Genomic DNA, 19,313 nt, shown 5'->3' with positions numbered 1-19,313 from the left:
TTAACACACACACAACAAACTCAAGACCCTTCACTATCTTGAGGTCCAGCCATGAATCCCTTATTCTAGATGGAGTCCAAAGAGGTCACACTACAGAAGGATGAATCGGGAGCAGCTGGGTGGCTCAGTGGATAAAGATCCAAGCCTAGAGAAAGAAGGTCCCAGGTTCAAATTTGACCTCAGACACTTCCTAGCTGTGTGACCCTAGACAAATCACTTAACCCCCATTGCCTAGCCCTTACCACTCTTCTGCCTTGGAATCACTATGTAGTCTTGATTCTAAAGCAGAAGGTAAGGATTTAAAAAAAATTTTTTTTAATAAAAATTAAGTCTATTACTTTATAACTCAGACATGCAAAGAAGAGTTTCCAAGTTTGGGGGACAGTTCCTAAGCCCAGACTGCCATCCTCCTAAGCAGAGAGAGGGAACCTGCTCCTCCCCCAAAGTCCTAGAGGAGAAGAGCCAAGAGGATCTCCTTTGAGTGGTTCTTCCTTGCAGAAGAACCCAGAACCTTGTCCATGCAACCTTGTGATGTTTACTGGCATCCCCTGCCCAGTCACAAGGCCTTCCTACGAGAAGGTGAGCAAGTAGCCCATCTGCTCTCCGGAGCCACCAGAGAGGCTTGGGTTGGGAGACTGGAAGCTCGAGACCCTGAGCCTTGTCCGCTGGGAGCTCCAGCCCTGGTACTCACATCAAGTCCCACTCCAGACCTTCTTCCTCGATGTCATACATCAGATTCATCAGGCGCCTTTTGAAGAAAATCTCAAAGCGGAGGTCGTCCTCAAACACAAGAGATTTCTCCAGGCCTCGCTCCACAACCTGACAATGAAACCAGGCGGCCTCCATGAGGAGGGAGAATGGGAAGCCTGAATCCCCAAGTGCCCAGCACAAGAGAACCTCAGAGCCTTTTGGTGGTCACCCCCAGGAAGGTGCTGTGCTCCAACCTGCTTCCCCCACAAGCACCCATGCTGCCTCCTAACTCTGCATGCAGCAGAAATGCTCAAATTTTTTTAAATTTAATTTAATTGATTAATTAAGAGAATTTTCCCATGGTTACATGATTGATGTTCTTTCCTTCCCTTCCGCCCACCCCCCTCCCATAGCCAATGCGCAATTCCACTGGGTTTAAATGTGTCATTGATCAAGACCTAAGAAATGCTCAGATTTGGAGATAAAGAATGGGGCACACGAGTCCATGCACATGCCTACGCTCTCCAGGATAAACTTAAGCTACAGACAAACCCAGAGAGGTACCATCACACACAGGCTTTGGTATCAGTCTGGCAAACAGAAATAGAGCTGGCCACAGATACAGACAATTCCTGTCTCTTTCACCCCAAAATCTAATGGTCCAAGAGGCAGCTGAGATTGTGAGGGATCTAATTAGCTGGCTCACCTTCCCCCCAGTCCCCAAAGAGAAGGTAGAGTCATTCCTACTAATCCCAGAGGCCCTTAACCTCCACTTAACTTATTCTAGACACCATTCTAATGATCATTCTCCTGGTCCTTCCCCACCACTGACCCTCTTCTGTTTCCCAAGGCCAGTGTTCAATCACTTCTCAGGAGTTTGACTGATGGATCCCACCAGGGAGAAAAGCAGCCAGCCAAGAGCCTCAGCTTTGAGAGGAGCTCCGGCCCTGACCTGGGCCCAGCCAGCACCACCTAGTCACTCTGGCCAAGGATAGAAGGTCTGTACACATACCCAAGACCTGCTGCTATTTGGTGCCCTTCTTCCTCCTTCTTGGCTCAGGTCACTCACCCTGCCGTCTCTCAAATAACCACAAACACCTCCTAGACTTTGGAAGCTCAGAAGCAGGCAGCTCTTATAGATAAATAACATCCTTCGCCTGCAAGTCAAAGCCTGCCACAAGGGGGAACTTCCTCCCTCCCCACGTCGCCCACTCCAGCATAGGACAGCTCTGGTTGTTGGGAAGTACATCCTGACATCATACTTCAATTGGACCCTTTCCAACTTCCACTCATTGTTCCCAGTTGCGTCCTCTGAGGCCAGACCCAGCAAGTTTAGTCCTTCTTCCACAGGACAAGTCCTTGAAGTCCTCTGAGAAAGTGATCCCATTCCCCTATTTCTCCACCCTGGTCTAGAGGCCAAAAACACCCTGTCATGCCTGGTGGGGCTGTGGAAACCCTCGTGCCATCTGGCCAAACTCTCATTCGAGATGCTGTGGCATGAGGCGGGGAGAGCCCTTTCCACTGGCACTCACCTCCTTCCAGATCTGATGGTGACTGAGGAAGCAGCCCAGTTCTCCCTTGGTGAGTGGGCGGCCGTGGTAGGGGTCCTGATAACCTGGCAGCATCCGAATCCCCAGGGCTTCCACTTGGCTCGTGTTCATGGCTCTGGAAAGAAAATGGACAGAACCACTATCTAAGTCATTCGAGGCTACGTTGGTGACTGAGCCAGCCGCAGATAGTCCATGGGAAAAAGGGGACAGAAATAAGCGATTTTTTTAATTTGAAATTTTTTATTTAATTAATTTAGAATATTTTCCCATGGTTACGTGATTCATGTTCTTTCCCTCCCCTCCTCTCCCCTACCTCCTCCCCTAGCCAATGAGCAGTTCTGCTGGGTTTTACATGTGTCATTGATCAAGACCTAAGAAATAAGCTATTTTTTTAAACCCACCAGAATTCCTGATACTACATATCAGCTCCAAGGCAGAAGAGTGGTAAGGGCTTAAGTGACTTCCCTAGGATCATACAGATTTGATTTGAACCCAGGACCTCTCAACTCCAAGCCTGGCTCTCTATCCATTGAGCTACCTAGCTGCCCCAGGAATAAGTTTTTATATAGTGATAGACACTTTACAAATATCATCCCATTTGATACTCACAACAACCTTCCAAGGTAGGTGCTGTTATTATCTCTGTTTTTACAGTTGAGGAAACTAAGGCAAATGGAGGTTAAATGACTTGTCCAGGGTCACACAGCTAGCAAGTAACTAAGGCTAGATTTGAACTCCAATCTTCCTGACTCCAGGCCTAGCACTCTAAGCTACTAGCTACTCCTGTGAACCCACCAGAAGCTGCCCAGAATTTCCCTTTTGTGCATCTGCCCAGTAAGGAGGACGATTGAACATAAATCCCCTCCCACAGAATTAGTACAGGATGTGTCGAGCATACTCTACACCACAAAGTAAGACTTGGGATTCCTGTGGAAGGGTATCCTGGTAGAATTTGCCCCACATACAAAATGCCAGGGCTGAGGAATTCTGTATGGTGCTTTAGAGAGAGTATTCATCACAAGATGAGCCCATCACAGCGATATCCTATATTCCTAGAACCACTCTGGTCTTTGGTCCCCGCTCTGACCCAGGGTTCCCCAGGTCCCCTGGATGCTCAAGACTGGAACTCACCTTCCATCTATTGCATCCACAATTTTGCATTCAATCTCCTGCTCATGGAGAGTCCTTAGCATACGCTCACGTCTGTCCAGTCGCCGCTTGAGATTAATCATGAAGACCTACAAGGCCAAACACAAGCCAAGGTCAAATCCTGAAGCCCCCTCCTACCTTCTCCCTGCCCTCCTCCTCCCAAGCCCAGCAACCATTCTCACCTCATCAAAGCCCATCTTATCAGGTACCTTGGCCTGGACAGAGGTAAAATGTGATGGTTCCACTGGGGGGTACTTTACTACAGAAAAATAAAAGATAAAAGATGTGTGTGGCATCTTTTGTAGTATCAAAGAATTGGAAACAAAGTAGATGCCCATCACCAACACACCCAAGAAACTTCATCATCCTCAAGACTACATCATCCTTGATACTCATCAGGACCATCAGTTACCGAACAGCTCTCAATGGGTGTTAGAGCAGAGAATTGTTTCTTCATTTCATTCCCTACCCTTTACTCCTTAGGACATCATGCTCCCCAGCTGAGTACCCTTCCTTCCTTCCATCCTCCACTTTTCAGTTTCCTCTCGTATATTATTTTCCTTCATCAGATTGTAAGCTCCTTGAGGACAGGAATTTTCTTGTATCTGTAACCCCATTTCTTAGCAAAATGCCTGGCTCATTGTACATGTTTAATAAATGTTTATTGACTGTCTGACCTGGGGAATGGCTAAATAAATTGTGGTCCATGAACTCAATAAACTATTACTATGCTCTAAGAAGCAGCAAATGAAAAATAGTAGAAAGGAAGGGAATGTTGTATGAACTGATAACAGATCAAAATAAAAAGAACCAGGTAAACAACACACAGTGTATTATGAAGGGAGAAAAGAGAACAATAATGACCCATCTTGGCCCCAAAGAAAAGATGAGCAAAAGTACCTCCTTCCCCTCTTTGCAGGAATGGTGACAATGGGTACAGAACACTGCATAGACATTGATATGTTAGTTGGATTTGGTGAGCAGACTTTTCCCCCTTCTTTTTCTCTTTTTAAATTCTTATCTTCTGTCTTAGAATTGATATGTTGATTCTAAGACCAAAGGAATGATAAGGGTTAGGCAATTGGGGTTAAGTAACTTGCCCAGGGTCACACAACTAAGAAGTATCTGAGGCCAGATTTATTCCCCATTCTTTTAGAAATCTTTTATAAAAATAAATTTATAAAATAAAAATAAGTAAATAAAAACAAAGGATGGCTCTTGGGCTAGAGAAGGAGAGAATACTATATTTGGAAAGGAAAGTGATTAAGTAATATATAAAAAATGTTTTTATAACCTTTACCTTAGAATCAATATGGTGTATTGGTTCCAAGGCAGAAGAGTTGCAAGGGCTAGGCAATGGGGGTCAAGTGACTTGCCCAGGGTCACACAGCTGGGAAGTGTCTAAGGCCAGATTTGAACCCAGGACCCCCCATCTCTGGATCTGGCTCTCAATCCAATGAACCACCCAGCTGTCCTCCAATAATTTTTTAAGAGGCATATATGATAGCCCCAGGCTCAGACTGTCAGGAATAGGATTCAAAGCCAACAACCACAAACTCCCACACTGATAATTTCTGCCTTCAAGGACTCCCTTTCCAAAACACATATGGATATCTCATACCACATCAGCACAAACAAGGGAAATGGATCCACGTGCACAGGAGACCACACAAGAGACGTCCATAAGAACAATGGAATGGAAAAAGCAGTTCACAGGGGAAATCATTTGGGGTGCATGCTATAGGGATATTGGAGAGAAAAGGAAAGGGCTATCATGATCAGGTTAGGTCAGCCTGGGGAATCTCCACGGAGGAGGAGAACAGAAGGGAGCAGAGGTGAGCAAAGGGGCAGCCAAGAGGATGAGAAGCAAACTGGCTGGGGCAGAAAAGCCAAGGTGGAGCGCTATATGGAGGGGAGCCTGGGGCCCCCAAGCCACTGCCTTCCTCACAAAAAATGCCCAGGGACAGGAGCCCAGTCTTTTGAAAGCTGAGCTGACTTCCGCCAATCGCCATGTGCCTGGAGTCAGGACAAAGGCATAGTGTGAACCTTTCCCAAGGAATGTGAGGAGGAGAACAGACATTGGCCTGTGCTATGGACTGGACTCTAGCCAGAACAGGAAGACATCTATAGGAACCAGCAGCAGGAGCCAAACTACTACACACCTCCAACGAAGGGTCTGCCCTCTGGGCTCGTATGCCCTCGGCTTCCTTCATCTCTCCTCAGCCTCTGCAGTCCAATTCCTTTCTGCTCAAAGGATGCTTCCTTCCAGGTGATCCACTGCCCTCTTCTCCATCCTCATTCTCCCTGACCTCTCTATGGTAGTTGATACTATTAAGAGTCAGTATGGGAGGGGGCAGCTGGGTAGCTCAGTGGATTGAGAGCCAGGCCTAGAGATGGGAGGTCCTAGGTTCAAATCTGGCCTCAGACACTTCCTAGCTGTGTGACCCTGGGCAAGTCACTTGACCCCCATTGCCTAGCCCTTACCACTCTTCTGCCTTAGAACCAATACACTGTATTGATTCCAGGACGGAAGGTAAGGGTTTAAAAAAAAAAAGTCAGTGTGGGGGAATATTTTTCCATGGTTACAAGGTTCATGTTCTTTCCCTCCCCCCAACCCCCATAGCCAATGAGCAATTCCACTGGGTTTTACAAGTGTCACTGGTCAAGATCTACTTCCATATTATTGATATTTGCACCAAGGTGATCTATATCCCAATCATATCCCCATCGATAGCATTAAATTTTTTACCTATTGCACCACCTAGTTGCCTCCTCAATGTCTTTTCTTTTTTTAAACCCTCACCTTCTGCATTAGAATCAATGCTAAATATTGGTTTCAAGGCAGAAGAGCAGTACAGTACAGGTTAAGCAGTTGGGGTTAAGTGACATATCCAAGGACACACAGCTAGGAAGTGTCTAAATCCTGATTTGAACCCAAGATCTCCCATCTCCAGGCCTGGCACTCTACTGAGCCACTTCCATGCTTTTTCATAAATTGTCCTCCATGCCTGGTATGTATTCTCTCTTCTCACATAGAAGCCATACCACCTTCTATATGAAAATTTTCCACATCCCCCAGCTGCTAGTGTGTTGCCTTCAAAACTACCTTATATGCAAGTTCCTACAAGGCATGGAGCATGTTTAGTTTTTGTCTTTGCATCCCGAACACCTAGCAGAGTATCTGGTACACAGCAGGAGTTAATAAATACTTGTTGATTGATTCTTGACTTTGCAAATTACTGAGCTTGGGCAAGTCATTTAATCTCTCTGGGCCTCGGTTTCCTCATCTGTAAAGTGGGACTAGACGTTGCCTAGGACCGCTTGCAGTTCTCATTCTGTGGTCATACAACCCCTTTCTCCCTTGACACAACTCCCCAGGGCTCTTTCCTCTCCTCCGTCTTCCTTTTCCTCCCACTCCCAAAGAAGGATATTCTCCAAGTGAATTTAGCAAAAGCTCATGAAACATCCCATTTTGTGGTTGCTCTGCTAGGCCCTGGAGATCCCAAGACAAATGAGAGGCAAGTCTGAGCTCTCCCCTCATTACACTCAGAGAAGCATTCTAATGGCCTCCATTACTCTGCTGTTCCTCCGAAAGAAGGTACTATAGACTCTAAAGGATCACCTGGTGCAATTATCAATAATATGGAAATAGATCTTGATCAATAACACATATAAAACCCAGTGGAATTGGCATTGGCTACTGGGGGGAGGGGAGGGAAATAATATGAATCTTGTAACCATGGAAAAATATTCTAAATTAATTAATTAATTATATTAAATTTTTTTAAAAAGAAAGAGGTACTATGATCACTCCCATTTTTCAAATGAGGAAACTGAGATGAAGACAGAAGGTTAAGTGCCTTCCCCAGGGTCACACAGCTGAAAAATGTCTGAGGCAAGACTTGCCCTTGGATTCCCTTTCTCTACATCTAGAACTCTCTTCCACTATACCAAATAGCAGTCATTCTTCTGGTTCAAAACACTTGGCCACTTGTTCATCTGTGCATTCATTCATATAGTAAACACCATCCAGTCCCTATCTATGCTGTGCCAGGTGCTATGCCTTAGTATTGGAGATATAAAGGGAGAAAGTAAACATTTATACTCATTTCATCTGAATTGACCAAGAAGGCTAAACTTACATTCTCTGAAACCTTTTTGTTGTTCAGTAGTTTCAGGCATATCCAATTCATTGTGACCCCATTTGGAGTTTTCTTGGCAGAGATACTGGAGTGGTTTGCCATTTCCTTCTCCGGCTCATTTTACAAATGAGGAAACTGAGGCAAACAGGATTAGTGACTTGCTGAGGGTCACAAGGCTAGTTTCTTTCTGACTTCTAGGCTAGTACTCTACCCATGGTACCTCATAGCTGCGGTATTTTTTTTTCCTCTAGGACAGCTAAAATCTCTCCATCTTTTCACCACATCCTTCCCTTTCACACATAATGTGATCTTCAGCTCACCCAGTATGAACTTTAGATTTACTCCACCCTGCTTAGTCTAATAAAACAAGAATGTCTACACCCCTACTTAAGGGTTAAGTATTTAGGAGGATGGCCTATGACAGACATGTGCTAGCAAATGACAAATCAGAAACAACTGACAGACCCCTGGGCTGTCCTAAGTCAAGCTTAAGCTACCATTGGTACTGATGAGACGTAGGAAAGTGATGTAAAAACAGTCTATATATTTCGCGTCACTTCCTCTCTCAGCTTCTTTGCACGGAGAGGTGGCTGGCCTGGCGGCAGCATGCTAAGCATCTTAGCATCTTGGCATGGTGGCAGCTATTGTCCAGGTTTGGTGGGGAGTGTCCTTGATACACTACTGGGGGAAGCCTAGTAACCTAATTCAGGTGAGGCATCTTCCCTGAGCTCTCTCAGAGTTTAGGCTGATTCCTTTCTCCTTTACCTTTCAAAACACTATCCTCTTAGGAAGTGTCTAATCTTCTGAAAAGACCTCGTAGCAGAGGTCTTTGAACTCCCCCTGGCTCAGGCTAGGCGGGAGAAATCCTATACCCTTTCCCTCTCTCTTCTTCCTAATTCATTCCCTCTATATTAATTAAACGACCATAAAATTTCCAAACTGACTTGGGTATTTTATTTGGGATATTCTCTGGTGACCAATTAAATTTAGATTGTCACAACCCTAAAATTCCCCTTACACTGGCCAATCAGGTCCTTTCTCACTCCCTCGCTCAGCACTTACAGAGGCCCTCATCCCCATCTCCATCACATTGTTTCTTCTAGAACAATATTTGTATACAGCAAGAACACAGGATCATAGTTCTGAAGCTGAAAAGGCCCTCAGAAGTTGTCTAGTCCAGTCCTCTTGTTTTTATAAATGAAGGTGAGCGACTTGCCCAAAGTCACACAGGTGATAAATTGAAGAAATCCCAACTGAATCCAGGTCCTGTGACTCCAAATCCAACCCTCTTCCCACTGCATAACAGGCCTCTTATGTCTCCACCTTAGTTTACCTTTCAATTTCCCTGTCTCCAAACTAGGCTGAACATCCCCCAAATCAACCATCTTTGAAGGAATGAATTTTGCCTTCTTGGATTACTGCAAGTAGATTAGCCTCCCAATCTCCCTGACATTAGTCTCTCCTCTTCCTTACGCAATACATGAAGATTTTTTTTTTGCTAATTAGTTCCATCAGATCATTACCTCTGCTCAATAACATTTGGTGCTTCCTGCTGCTGAAAATCCTGGCTTCTGAACTTGGCATTCAAAGTCTCCAACAGCTTTAGCTTTTCACTGTTTCCCAGTATAAACCGCCTTTTCTAGCCAGTCTAGAGTCTTTACTGTCCCTTAAATATTCCAATACTATTATTTATTAGCTATGTGACCTTTAGTAAGGCAATTAACCTCTCTCCTAAGTAAAATGAGAGTGTTATATTATAAGATCCTTCAGGGTTTTTCAAGCTTTAAATCTTAACATTATCCCAAAAGAGTATTAAAAATGTTAGCAATTACAATGAGGAAAAAAAAAGAATGAATTAAAGGTAAAAATATTGGCAGAGATCTGATAAGATCATATCTCAAAGAGACATAATGAGTTATTTAGAAAACCCCAGAGAACCAGGAAAGAAAGTAACTGAAATAATTAATTGCTTTGGAAAGTAGTTGACACGGAAGGAAGGAAAGGAAGGAAGGAAGAAGGGAGGGAGGGAAGGAAGGAGGGAGGGAAGAGGAAGGAAGGAAAGAAAGAAGGAAAACTATATATCTGTGCTGTCAAACCTATGGTATGTGTGTCAAAAGAGGCACTCAAAGCCTTCTCTGTGAGCATGCACACCATGAACAGAGTTTGCCAGAGTTCGTTACTAGAAAGCCAGAGGGATGCAGGGCTGGGCTGCTTTCCTTCCCCTCTCCATGCACACTTGAGGACATTTCTCACATCACCCACCCCTCTAAAAGGTTTGCCCTCACTACCATATACCATAATAAGTTCCAAAAAGAATAACTGACATAAACATAAAAGGTCACCTCATGAAAAAGTAGAGGAGAAGGGAAAGAGAATCCATGATCAAAGGATCAAGGAGAATAAAAAAGACCAAATCAACAATTTTGGTTACATAAAAATTTTGAAGGTCTAAAAAATCAGTTTTACTAGAATAAAAAGAAAAACTAAGAAGCAGGGGCAAGTCTTTGCATCAGTTATTTTTGCCATCCAAGACAGATAGGGAAAAGAAGCAAATATATAAACCATTACTGAAGAGATACGTGGTTCAAAAGATATAAACAAGGGGACAGCTGGGTAGCTCAGTGGATTAAGAGCCAGGCCTACAGATGGAAGGTCCTAGGTTCAAATCTGGCTTTAGACACTTCCTAAGTGTGTAACCCTGGGAAAGTCACTTGACCCCCACTGCCTAGTCCTTACCACTCTTCTGCCTTGGAACCAATACACAGTACTGATTTTAAGATGGAAGGTAAGGGTTTTTAAAAAAAAGATATAAACAGTTTTCAAAAGTAGGGCAAGTGATGATGGGAAAAAATGTTCCAAATCACTAATAATAAGAGAAATGTACATTAAAAAAAATTCTGAGGATAAATAAGTATGAGGTAAGACCTCAGAATTTTTTTATATGCTAATATTCTAATAAAATATGCTAAAAGACTGAATAATCCATGAATTTTGGAAGGGCTACAGCTTCCCACAAGCACACTATGAACTGGTCTAACCAACCATTCTGGAAAACAATGTAAAATTATGCAAAAGTAGTCACTAAATTGCTTTTGCCCTTTGATTCACTAATCATACTACTAAACATAGACACTAAGTAGGACAAGAGAAGAAAGATCCACATATAAGATGATATTTATCACTGTGCTTTTTAGATAGCAAAAAAAAAAAGGAAAGAAGGAAGGAAGAAAGAGAAGAAGGGAGGGAGGAAGGGAAGAAGAGGGAGAGATGGAGGGAAAGAAAATAGAGAAAAAGAGAAGAAACATGATAGGTAAATGGCTAAACAGATTGTGACTCCTGCAGTTGATGGTGCATTCCTGCACTGCAAAAAAAAAAAAAAGGAAGAATATGAGGAATTCAGAGAAATATAGTAAGGTTTGCATAAACTTGCATAAACCAATATACACAACCACTATGATCACTCAAAAGAAAAAAAAACACACTAAAAAGCAGCCAAGTTCTCACTAAACAAAAAGTTCAATTATGATTTCAAATAAGTGATATTAAAACATATTTCTGGGGCAACTAGATGGCTCAGTGGATAGAGAGATAGAGAGATAGAAAGATAGAGAGAGAGAGAGAGAGAGAGAGAGAGAGAGAGATAGATAGATAGATAGATAGATAGATAGATAGATAGATAGATGAGCAGGATAGACAATCAGATAGATATATAGATAGATAATAGATTAGACAATTAGACAGACAGACAAATAGAGAGAGAGAGAGAGATGATAGATTGGATGGACAGTTAGATAGATAGGCAGACATAGATAGATAGATAGATAGATAGATAGATAGATAGATAGATAGATAGATAGATAGATAGAATGAGCCAGGCCTAGAGATAGGAGATCCTGGGTTCTAATTTGGACTCAGATACTTCCTAGCTGTGTGACCCTGAGCAAGTCATTTAACCCCCCATTGCCTACCCCTTACTGGTCTTCTTGCCTTAGAATTAATACTTAGTAATGATTCTCAGATGGAAGGTAAAGGTTTAAAAATACATATTTTCTTCCTCTCAGTGAAGAGGTAGGGAACTACAGGTACAAAATATTGCACATACCACCAGACATGAACACTCTGGGGGTTAATTTTGTTTAAATTGCTTTTCTTCATTACAAAGGAGGGTTCTGATGGGGGGTGGGGGTATAAATTAGGAAATGGCTGTCAGCGAGGTAGTATAATAGAAAAAGCACAGTATTCTAGAATGAGAATTCAAATTCATCCTAAGATATTAACTAGCTGTGTAACCCCAAGCAAGTCACTTATCCTCTGCCTCAGTTTCCCTACTTGTCATATTGGGATATTAATAGCACCTACCTCTCAGGAGTATTATGAGGATTAAATGAGATAATATTTGTAAAGTGCTTTGCAAACTCAGAAGGGCTATAGAAATGCTAGTAATAGTTATTCTATTCATGATAACTTTTAAAAAATTTTTACTTCCATGCTTTGTCCTCAGCCAATCCAAACCCTACACCCTATGTCGTATACCCACACCATTCCAGCACACCAGGACCTCTTCATCCTTTGCATTCCTGCACACTATCTATAACACTCATCCACATCAGTCTTCTGGAATGAGAGCTTCAGCTCCTAATAACCAAACGTGCCATTCCTGTACTCACAAGAGGCTTAGCACTAGACTAGGTTCTGCCCTTGAGAAAGATGTCATTTTCTCATTCCAGGCTGCCCAGTTTAGTCTGGGGAGAAGGGAATGGCTGTGGTCCAGGGGAGCTGCTCTCTTGGGACTTCTCAAAGAATGCAGAGAGTTCCAAAATAGAGTGTGAAGCGGAAAGAGAGGAAGAAGCACTCATTTCCAGAGAGAGCTTCGGCGGAGCATCAGCTAGGATCAGACTTACCCATGACCTCGAGCTGGGCATGCATGAAGTTCTCAGCCTCATCTCGAAGCGGAAAGAGAGGAAGAAGCACTCATTTCCAGAGAGAGCTTCGGCGGAGCATCAGCTAGGATCAGACTTACCCATGACCTCGAGCTGGGCATGCATGAAGCTCTCAGCCTCATCTCGAAGGCTGCTGTGGGCCCTCAGCGGCACTGGGAGGAAGCCATAGACCTCCTTGTTGCAGACAAACATCTGTACCTCTGAAAGTAACAAAGATTAGGAAAAAGATCAAGTTCTTGTTATGCTGAAACAACACCACTCAGATTCCAAGATGATTAAAAGATCATGGTAGAGGGAACTGGGTGGCTCAGTGCCTACAGAGCCAGGCCTGGGGTTGAGAAGTCCTAGGTTCAAATCTGACCTCAGGCACTTTCTAGCTGGGTGACCCTGGGCAAGTCACTTAACCCCAGTTGCCCCAATTGCCCAGCCCTTACTACTCTTCTGTCTTAGAGCCATTCTAAGACAGGTTATAAAGAAAAAAAAAAGACCATAGTAGGTGGATATGGAGGGAGTGGGAGGGGAGAGATACTCCTGAGTCTGTAAGGAGTCAGAAACCACTCACCTGCTTGCTTACAGGAGAAAGCAAAGACAATGATGTCATCGAAGGACCAGGTATAATCAGGGTGTGGGGGATAGAAGGCGAGCTCCCGAGAGGCCTCTTTCCGTAGGTCTATCAGAAAGGTGGAATGTACCATGGGAACAGCAAAGCAGCCCCGGCGATCCCGCCTCCTGATGGGTATGTACGCAGGGGTTCGTTTGTAATAGCCCTGGGAGGAAAGACAAGTCCCAGAGTAGAAGGGGAAAACCCAGGGAGCTCCCAAAGGAGATGGAGAGCCTTACAAGATGAGATCAAGGGGACAAGGATCCACAGAATAAAAAACTGCCTGTGTGCACTTACAAAAAAGTATAAATGCAGAAAAAGCAGGAACTTGGGGTAATCAAGCGACACAAATTTATAAATGGCTTTATTAATATGTCAGGCATTATACTAAATACAAAGAAAGGCAAAAACAGTCCCTCCCCTCAAGGAGCTTCCATTTCAGTGAGAAGCACAGGACAAAATTGCCTGGGCTTTTGGAAGGCAAAGGTAGGGCAGACGATTCCTGATATTTTTTTAAATAACCAATTCCGAAGCCAACAGAATCAAAGTCACCAAAATCCAGGATACAGGTCCAGTGGGGAACCTTTACACTCCCCAAAGTGAGTGGTATGGAAATTGTGGCCTCCCTACCTGAGAAGTCATCCCACACCAGAAATTGGAATAGGCAGCTCTGGAGTCCAGCATGGGAGCCACGACTGTCTTGTTCTCTGCGATCAGCAGGGACAGAGTGTCTGGGTTTATCAGGAGATTATCTGCATCCAGAAACTAAAAAGCAGAAGAAGCGAACAAGAGCAGAATTCACATCATATGACCAAGGACATAACCGGTTATCTTCCTCCTACCTGCCAGCCTCTCTTACAACTAGTCAGGAAAGCAGTCTTGAAGTTCCAATCAATCCAGATGCTTTTTCACATGGCAACTTTTTTAAAAATCACATTTTATGGGAAGGGGTGGGGGAGGTGAGGGAAAGAATATGATTCTTGTAACCAAGGAATAATGTTCTAAATTGACTAATTAAGTAAAATTTTCCAAAAAAAATCACATTTTACTGATAGCTTGTGTTCTTACGTCATCTTCGTTTTCAAACAGAACCCTTTCCCCTCCCTTCCCTATCCACTGAGCCATCCCTTGTATCAAAAGATTTTGAAAGAAAGAAGGAAAGCAACCCCAAAAATGAATACCCCAACAGGTTCTAACAATCTATGCGATGTCATTGATAAAAAAAAAAAGCGTTAACCAGCATAAGGTCAAAGACCTCCTTCCAAGTGGGCATCAAACCCTTAATGAGAACACCTTGAATTTGACCAACCATAGGATTACTGACCAACCATACTATTATACTGACCAAGCACATGGTTATTAACTGACCATACTATCATCTAACCTACATCTCTCCATCTTCTGCACAAGAGTATGGGAATCTCTGGCAAATACTTCACTAAAATCAAGGCAAACTGTATCTCAAGGATATTAATCTACCAGTAGAATAATCCTGTCAAAAAAGATGAGGTTGGTCAGGCACGACTTGTTCTTGTTAGCTCTTTGTGATCCCTCTTCTCCTCTTCCCCATTAGGTTTTGGGGTTTTTTTTATATAGAGACATTTATCCTCTAGTCCTGACCAAGAAATCACTAGCTGCCCTGCTTTGGGCTAAGAAAGAATGTCAGCAGATACCCAGAAAATTGAAGTCTCTCATCACTTTTATATCATGACAGGGCTGTGATCTGTTTCCCAAACTCCCAAAGAACAAACCAGAACCATAAAGTTATTCGTATTTTTGGGGGGTCTGGAAAGAGAAATGTATACAAAGACATTCCAAGTTGTGCCATTCAAAACTGAACTACTGCCAACATTTCCCTCATCCCCCTGAATAGAGTGTTGTATAATCAGTGACATGATGGTAGCAGGGTGATGGAGCGAGAAGAGCATGGACTGAATGTCTGACTCCAACACCAACTCACTAAGCTGTGTGAGTGTGGACAAGTCCTCCATCTCTCTGAGTCTCAGTTTCCTCATCTGTAAAATGATGTTAATAATCCTTGTACTACTGACCTCAAAGGGATCTGCAAACCTTGAAAGAGTATAGAAATGGAAACTATTATTATTATTGTGATTATGTAGCAGTGAAAAGGTACATAGGGCCACTAATGAGATAGAATGTGTCTAAGAAGTGTTACTAAGTGTAAAAAGTATTCTGCTATATCCTTCCAGTATCTTTAAAAGACTTGAAAGAGAATTGAGTATAGACTTGAATATTTTTATTTAAAATATTTTTTAATTTTAATTTTTTTTGTTTGGGATAGTTTTTCAATTTCATATTTTTTAAAAAGACAATTAGAGATCATTATAAAAATCAACCAAGGTAGATAAAAATCAGATGTTTCAACCTAATTTTTAGGGGTCACAAAATATCAAAACTAACAGGGACCTGAGGGAAAATCTAGACCAACTCCCTCATTTTACAGAGGAGTAAAATGATACTCATATGAGTAACATGGCTTATTGGGCACATGCCTAGTCAGTGGTAGAGGCTGAACTCTCAAGCTCAAGCTCAAATTTAGGCTGAAATAATGTCCTCAAAGAGGCAGCTAGGTGGCTCAGTGGATGGAGTGCTGGGCCTAGAATCAGGAAGATATGAGTTCAAATTTGGTCTCAGCTATTTCCTGGCTGTGTGCCCCTAGACAAAATCACTTAGCCTCTGTTTGCTTTAATCCACTGGAGAAGGAAATGGTAGATAACTACTCCTGTATCTTGGGCCAACTAGGTGGCACAGTGAACTGGGCTAGGAGTTAAGAAGACATCTTTCTGAATACAAATCCAGCCTCAGACCTTGTTTGCCTCGGTTTCCTCATCTGTAAACTGGGCTGAAGAAGGAAATGGTAAAGCACTCCATATTTGCCAAGAAAACACCAAATTGGGTCATGAAGAGTCAGACAAGTCTGCACAAACAACAATGTCCTCAAAAAGTCTCTACTGGATGTTGACACTGACCACTCCAGGCAAGAGTGCTTTTTTATTTACATTTGCAGGCACTGCAAAAACTAGGAAAGTTTACTATTTAAAGGAACCTTAGGATGAGGATGGTGGCAAGCCTTTTGCAAAAAGGGACTAATTTACCTGTTTTGTGAATCTAAATGATCACATGCCAAGTTTGTGTCTAGCAAAAAATACTTGTGATGCCAGCTATTTCTGGTTTCTGCAGTTTCTTCTCTTGTCTGTAATACTTGTAAATCTCAGCCAAAAGGGAGAGAGGGGCCACATACTTTTTTTTTAACTCTTACCTTCTGTCTTAGTAACCATTCTAAGACAGAAGGGCAAGGACTAAGCAACTGGGGTTAAATGACTTGCCCAGGGTCCACATCTAGGAAGTGTCTGAGATCAAATTTGAATCCAGGTCCTTCTGACTCCAAATCCAATGCATTGAGCCCCATAGCTGCCCCTTGGGTCTATACTCCTAACCTATTCTTTGGTGCTTCTGTCACTCTAACCCACAAAGGGCCAGAGAAACCCTGGCACATCTGTCAACTCCTCTATAATACCAGGATCACCAACTTCCAGGTCTCTCTGCATGCTTAGTCAAAGCAGGTTTGGCTGCACATGGCAAAGCTGGGGCCTTTCTGATGATAATGATAATGATTTGTGGAGAGAGGCACAGGGGATAGAAGAGCATCCTCAGAGTCAAGAAGACCAGGGGTTCAAGTACAGCCTCTGATGTATCCTGGCTGAGTAGCCCTGGGCAAGTCACTTTATTTCTTGGTGTTCCAGTCAATTCTCTTAAGACTATAAAAGGCAAAGTCAAGAACTGAGCAACAGTGAACGCGGAATGCGGAACAGCACTGGAACAGGAGTTTCTTCTTCTATGAGTTCTTTACACCAGTGAAATCACAGGTCTAGTCCAAAACAAACAAACAAAACCTGTGACCTTTATATATCACTTCCTGAGACTACGTGGCACAGAGTGAATGAAGAGATGGCCTCAGAGTCAACAAGACCAAGGATTCAAGTAGAGCCTCTGAAGCTACTGGATTGAACAAATCTTCTCAGCCTCTGAGTTAATTCTCTAAGGCTCTCTACGTCTCCAACCAAAGAAATCACAGGGCTCAAGGCAAAAACACTCTAAGGTTTGTAAAGCATATATTAATTCATATAATATTATTATTTTCACTTTACAAAGGAGAAAACTGTGGTTTAGAGACTTGGCCAAAGTTTCACAATATGTATCTGAGGTGGAATCTGAACTCACACTCTTGCTGTTCTCTTAAGTCAGCATCAACTTAGTTCCCCACTTGTGAAAAGCAACTTCCTCTTCCCTCATAAACCCATGGGAATGGAAGGGTAATATGGGGGGGGGGGGGCAGGGGAGGGAGGACAAGGGGAAGGATGGGAAGCTGTCTGGGGCTCTTACCAGGATGTAGTCTGCCCACATATCCCGGGCTGATTTCAGGGCTGCCTGTCTGAGCTTCATCACATGCTCATAGCGAGAGTTGGACCAGTGTTTGGGGCCCTCCTCATCAGGGTAGGACCTGTAGGAGACCATGATAGCTTGAAAAGTTAGTGCCGGGGCCAGGTTGGACCCCCACACCCTCAGCTCCATCTGCGGGCTGCCTTCACCAGAGACCTTTCTTGTCCCTAGCCCCATGGGTGTTCTGGCCCCCAGCAGCCCTTGCAGGCTGGCTGACAGCTCAAGCCAGCCCAAGCCACCCTAGCCAGCTTCCCGCCTTCTGCGCGCTCCCTGCCCACCCCTCACCTGGGCTCTTCCATGGGCCGCCACTCCACGTAGTGGTACAGGCTCTTTACGCCCACCAGCCACTCCCGCAGCACAGCCGAAGTGTTGTCCACATTATGGTCCGTAGCCACCCTGCAAAAAGCACGTAGCGCTCAGGGCTAAAGCCGGGCTGGGGAAGGGCCAGGGAGAAGGAGAGAGGGCAAGGCTGGGGGCCCTCACCACAGAGCGGTCCGGTCCCGCGGGTGCCGCAGCCTCTCCAGAGCGCCCAGAGTAGAGGGCAGCGCGTGGGCCGCATTCCGGGCGATGAGCGCGATGAGGACCCGCGGCGCCTGCAATGAAGACTCGGGGCTCCAACGCTCCTCCGGGAAGTAGGCGGCTGCGCGGCCCGGGCCCCGCAGGAGCAGCGCTGCGGCCGCGCACAGCGCCAGGCCCAGCAGGCGCGGGATCCCGGGGCTAGAACTGCGGCCCCAGGCTGTGCCCATGACGACCGATCCCTGCCCCTGCCCCTGCCCACTGCTGCCCGCCACCGGCCTTTAAACCGCCTGTCCGCCCAGAGACCTCAGCGCTCGGCAGACAGCCCGGCCACGCCAGGCCAGGCCGGCCCAACCCAACCCAGGCCAGTCCGACTAGCCCGGCCGTGGCGATTCCCGGGAGGATCTAGGCCCACTCCGCGGGAACCTAGCGCCCGGATCCGGCCTTAGCGGTATGGGCCTTGAGCCCCAATCCCCCACCCAAGACCCCGCCCCGCCTCAGCACCGGTCTCTGGCCTAAAAGGGGTGGGCCCTCCTTCCCAGACCTGCCCCTTCCCCCACCGACACCGCCCGGCCACGGAGCCCAGCCTCGTAGGGAACCGCCCCTTCAGCCCAGACCGGGCAGCGTGGTAAGAGCCTCAAGGTGTGTCCAAGCAAGAGCCCAGGGAAGACTCGGGTCGCGTCCCCTAAAGTTCTGGGCCCGTCATGGCCGGACCTCACCCCAGCCAGATTGCTGGGACACCAGCCTTAAAAGGACAGGACTACCGGTCCTTAGAGGCCCTGTACCCAGGCGCCCTGCAGCACAGAACGGTTGAGTCCAGCCACACATTCGGGTGCTAGAGTTATGCCTCTCCATCCGAAATTACTTTTTAGTGGGGTATTTCATTCATTCTGGAGTCACAGCCCCAGAAGTGAGGAAGGACAGCCCTTCTACTCTAAGCACGGAGCAGCAGAGCCTCTCTCAGGTGGGGGATCCTGCTGACGCGTCCCCTCTCCTCCCCTTACCATCTATGGAGCCTGGAGGGTTGGGCTCTAGCCCCACCTCCTCTCGGGGACCCTAGAACTCTCTGCCACGTGGAGGGAGGCCCTAGCCTGGAGAGTGCTCCAATTTCCCCTAACTGCCTGAGCTGAAGAGAGCTGGAGGGACCATCTGGTGCAAGCCCATTAGTTTACAGCTGAGAAAGCAGGGACCCGGGGAGACTTGCATAATATAATAACATTCCTATAAGGCTCTTATGTTTGCAAAACAAATTACATGTGTTATC

The 19,313-nt window shown here is 45.0% G+C and overlaps 1 protein-coding gene across 2 annotated transcripts in view; it reads right to left on the bottom strand.

The window, feature by feature from the left end:
• Nucleotides 1–19,010, bottom strand: part of COLGALT1 (collagen beta(1-O)galactosyltransferase 1) — a 32,572-nt gene extending 13,562 nt beyond the window's left edge. For both annotated transcript variants that reach the window (XR_008917437.1, XM_001368802.5), the window contains exons 1-10: nucleotides 18,017–19,010; nucleotides 17,819–17,929; nucleotides 17,477–17,594; nucleotides 13,703–13,837; nucleotides 13,034–13,238; nucleotides 12,552–12,671; nucleotides 3,572–3,648; nucleotides 3,372–3,478; nucleotides 2,223–2,355; nucleotides 692–819 (exon numbers count right to left, since the gene is read on the bottom strand). Coding sequence is in view for 1 of the 2 variants with exons in the window: in XM_001368802.5 (XP_001368839.2) it covers nucleotides 692–819; nucleotides 2,223–2,355; nucleotides 3,372–3,478; nucleotides 3,572–3,648; nucleotides 12,552–12,671; nucleotides 13,034–13,238; nucleotides 13,703–13,837; nucleotides 17,477–17,594; nucleotides 17,819–17,929; nucleotides 18,017–18,279 (1,397 nt within the window). In the remaining variant the exon portion in view is untranslated. The remainder of the gene's footprint in view (nucleotides 1–691; nucleotides 820–2,222; nucleotides 2,356–3,371; nucleotides 3,479–3,571; nucleotides 3,649–12,551; nucleotides 12,672–13,033; nucleotides 13,239–13,702; nucleotides 13,838–17,476; nucleotides 17,595–17,818; nucleotides 17,930–18,016) is intronic.
• Between the last annotated feature and the right edge of the window lie 303 nt (nucleotides 19,011–19,313).

The sequence above is a fragment of the Monodelphis domestica genome, chromosome 3 (assembly GCF_027887165.1).
Source record: "Monodelphis domestica isolate mMonDom1 chromosome 3, mMonDom1.pri, whole genome shotgun sequence".
Classification (NCBI taxonomy): Eukaryota; Metazoa; Chordata; class Mammalia; order Didelphimorphia; family Didelphidae; genus Monodelphis; species Monodelphis domestica.
This window is presented reverse-complemented; position numbering and strand designations above follow the sequence as displayed.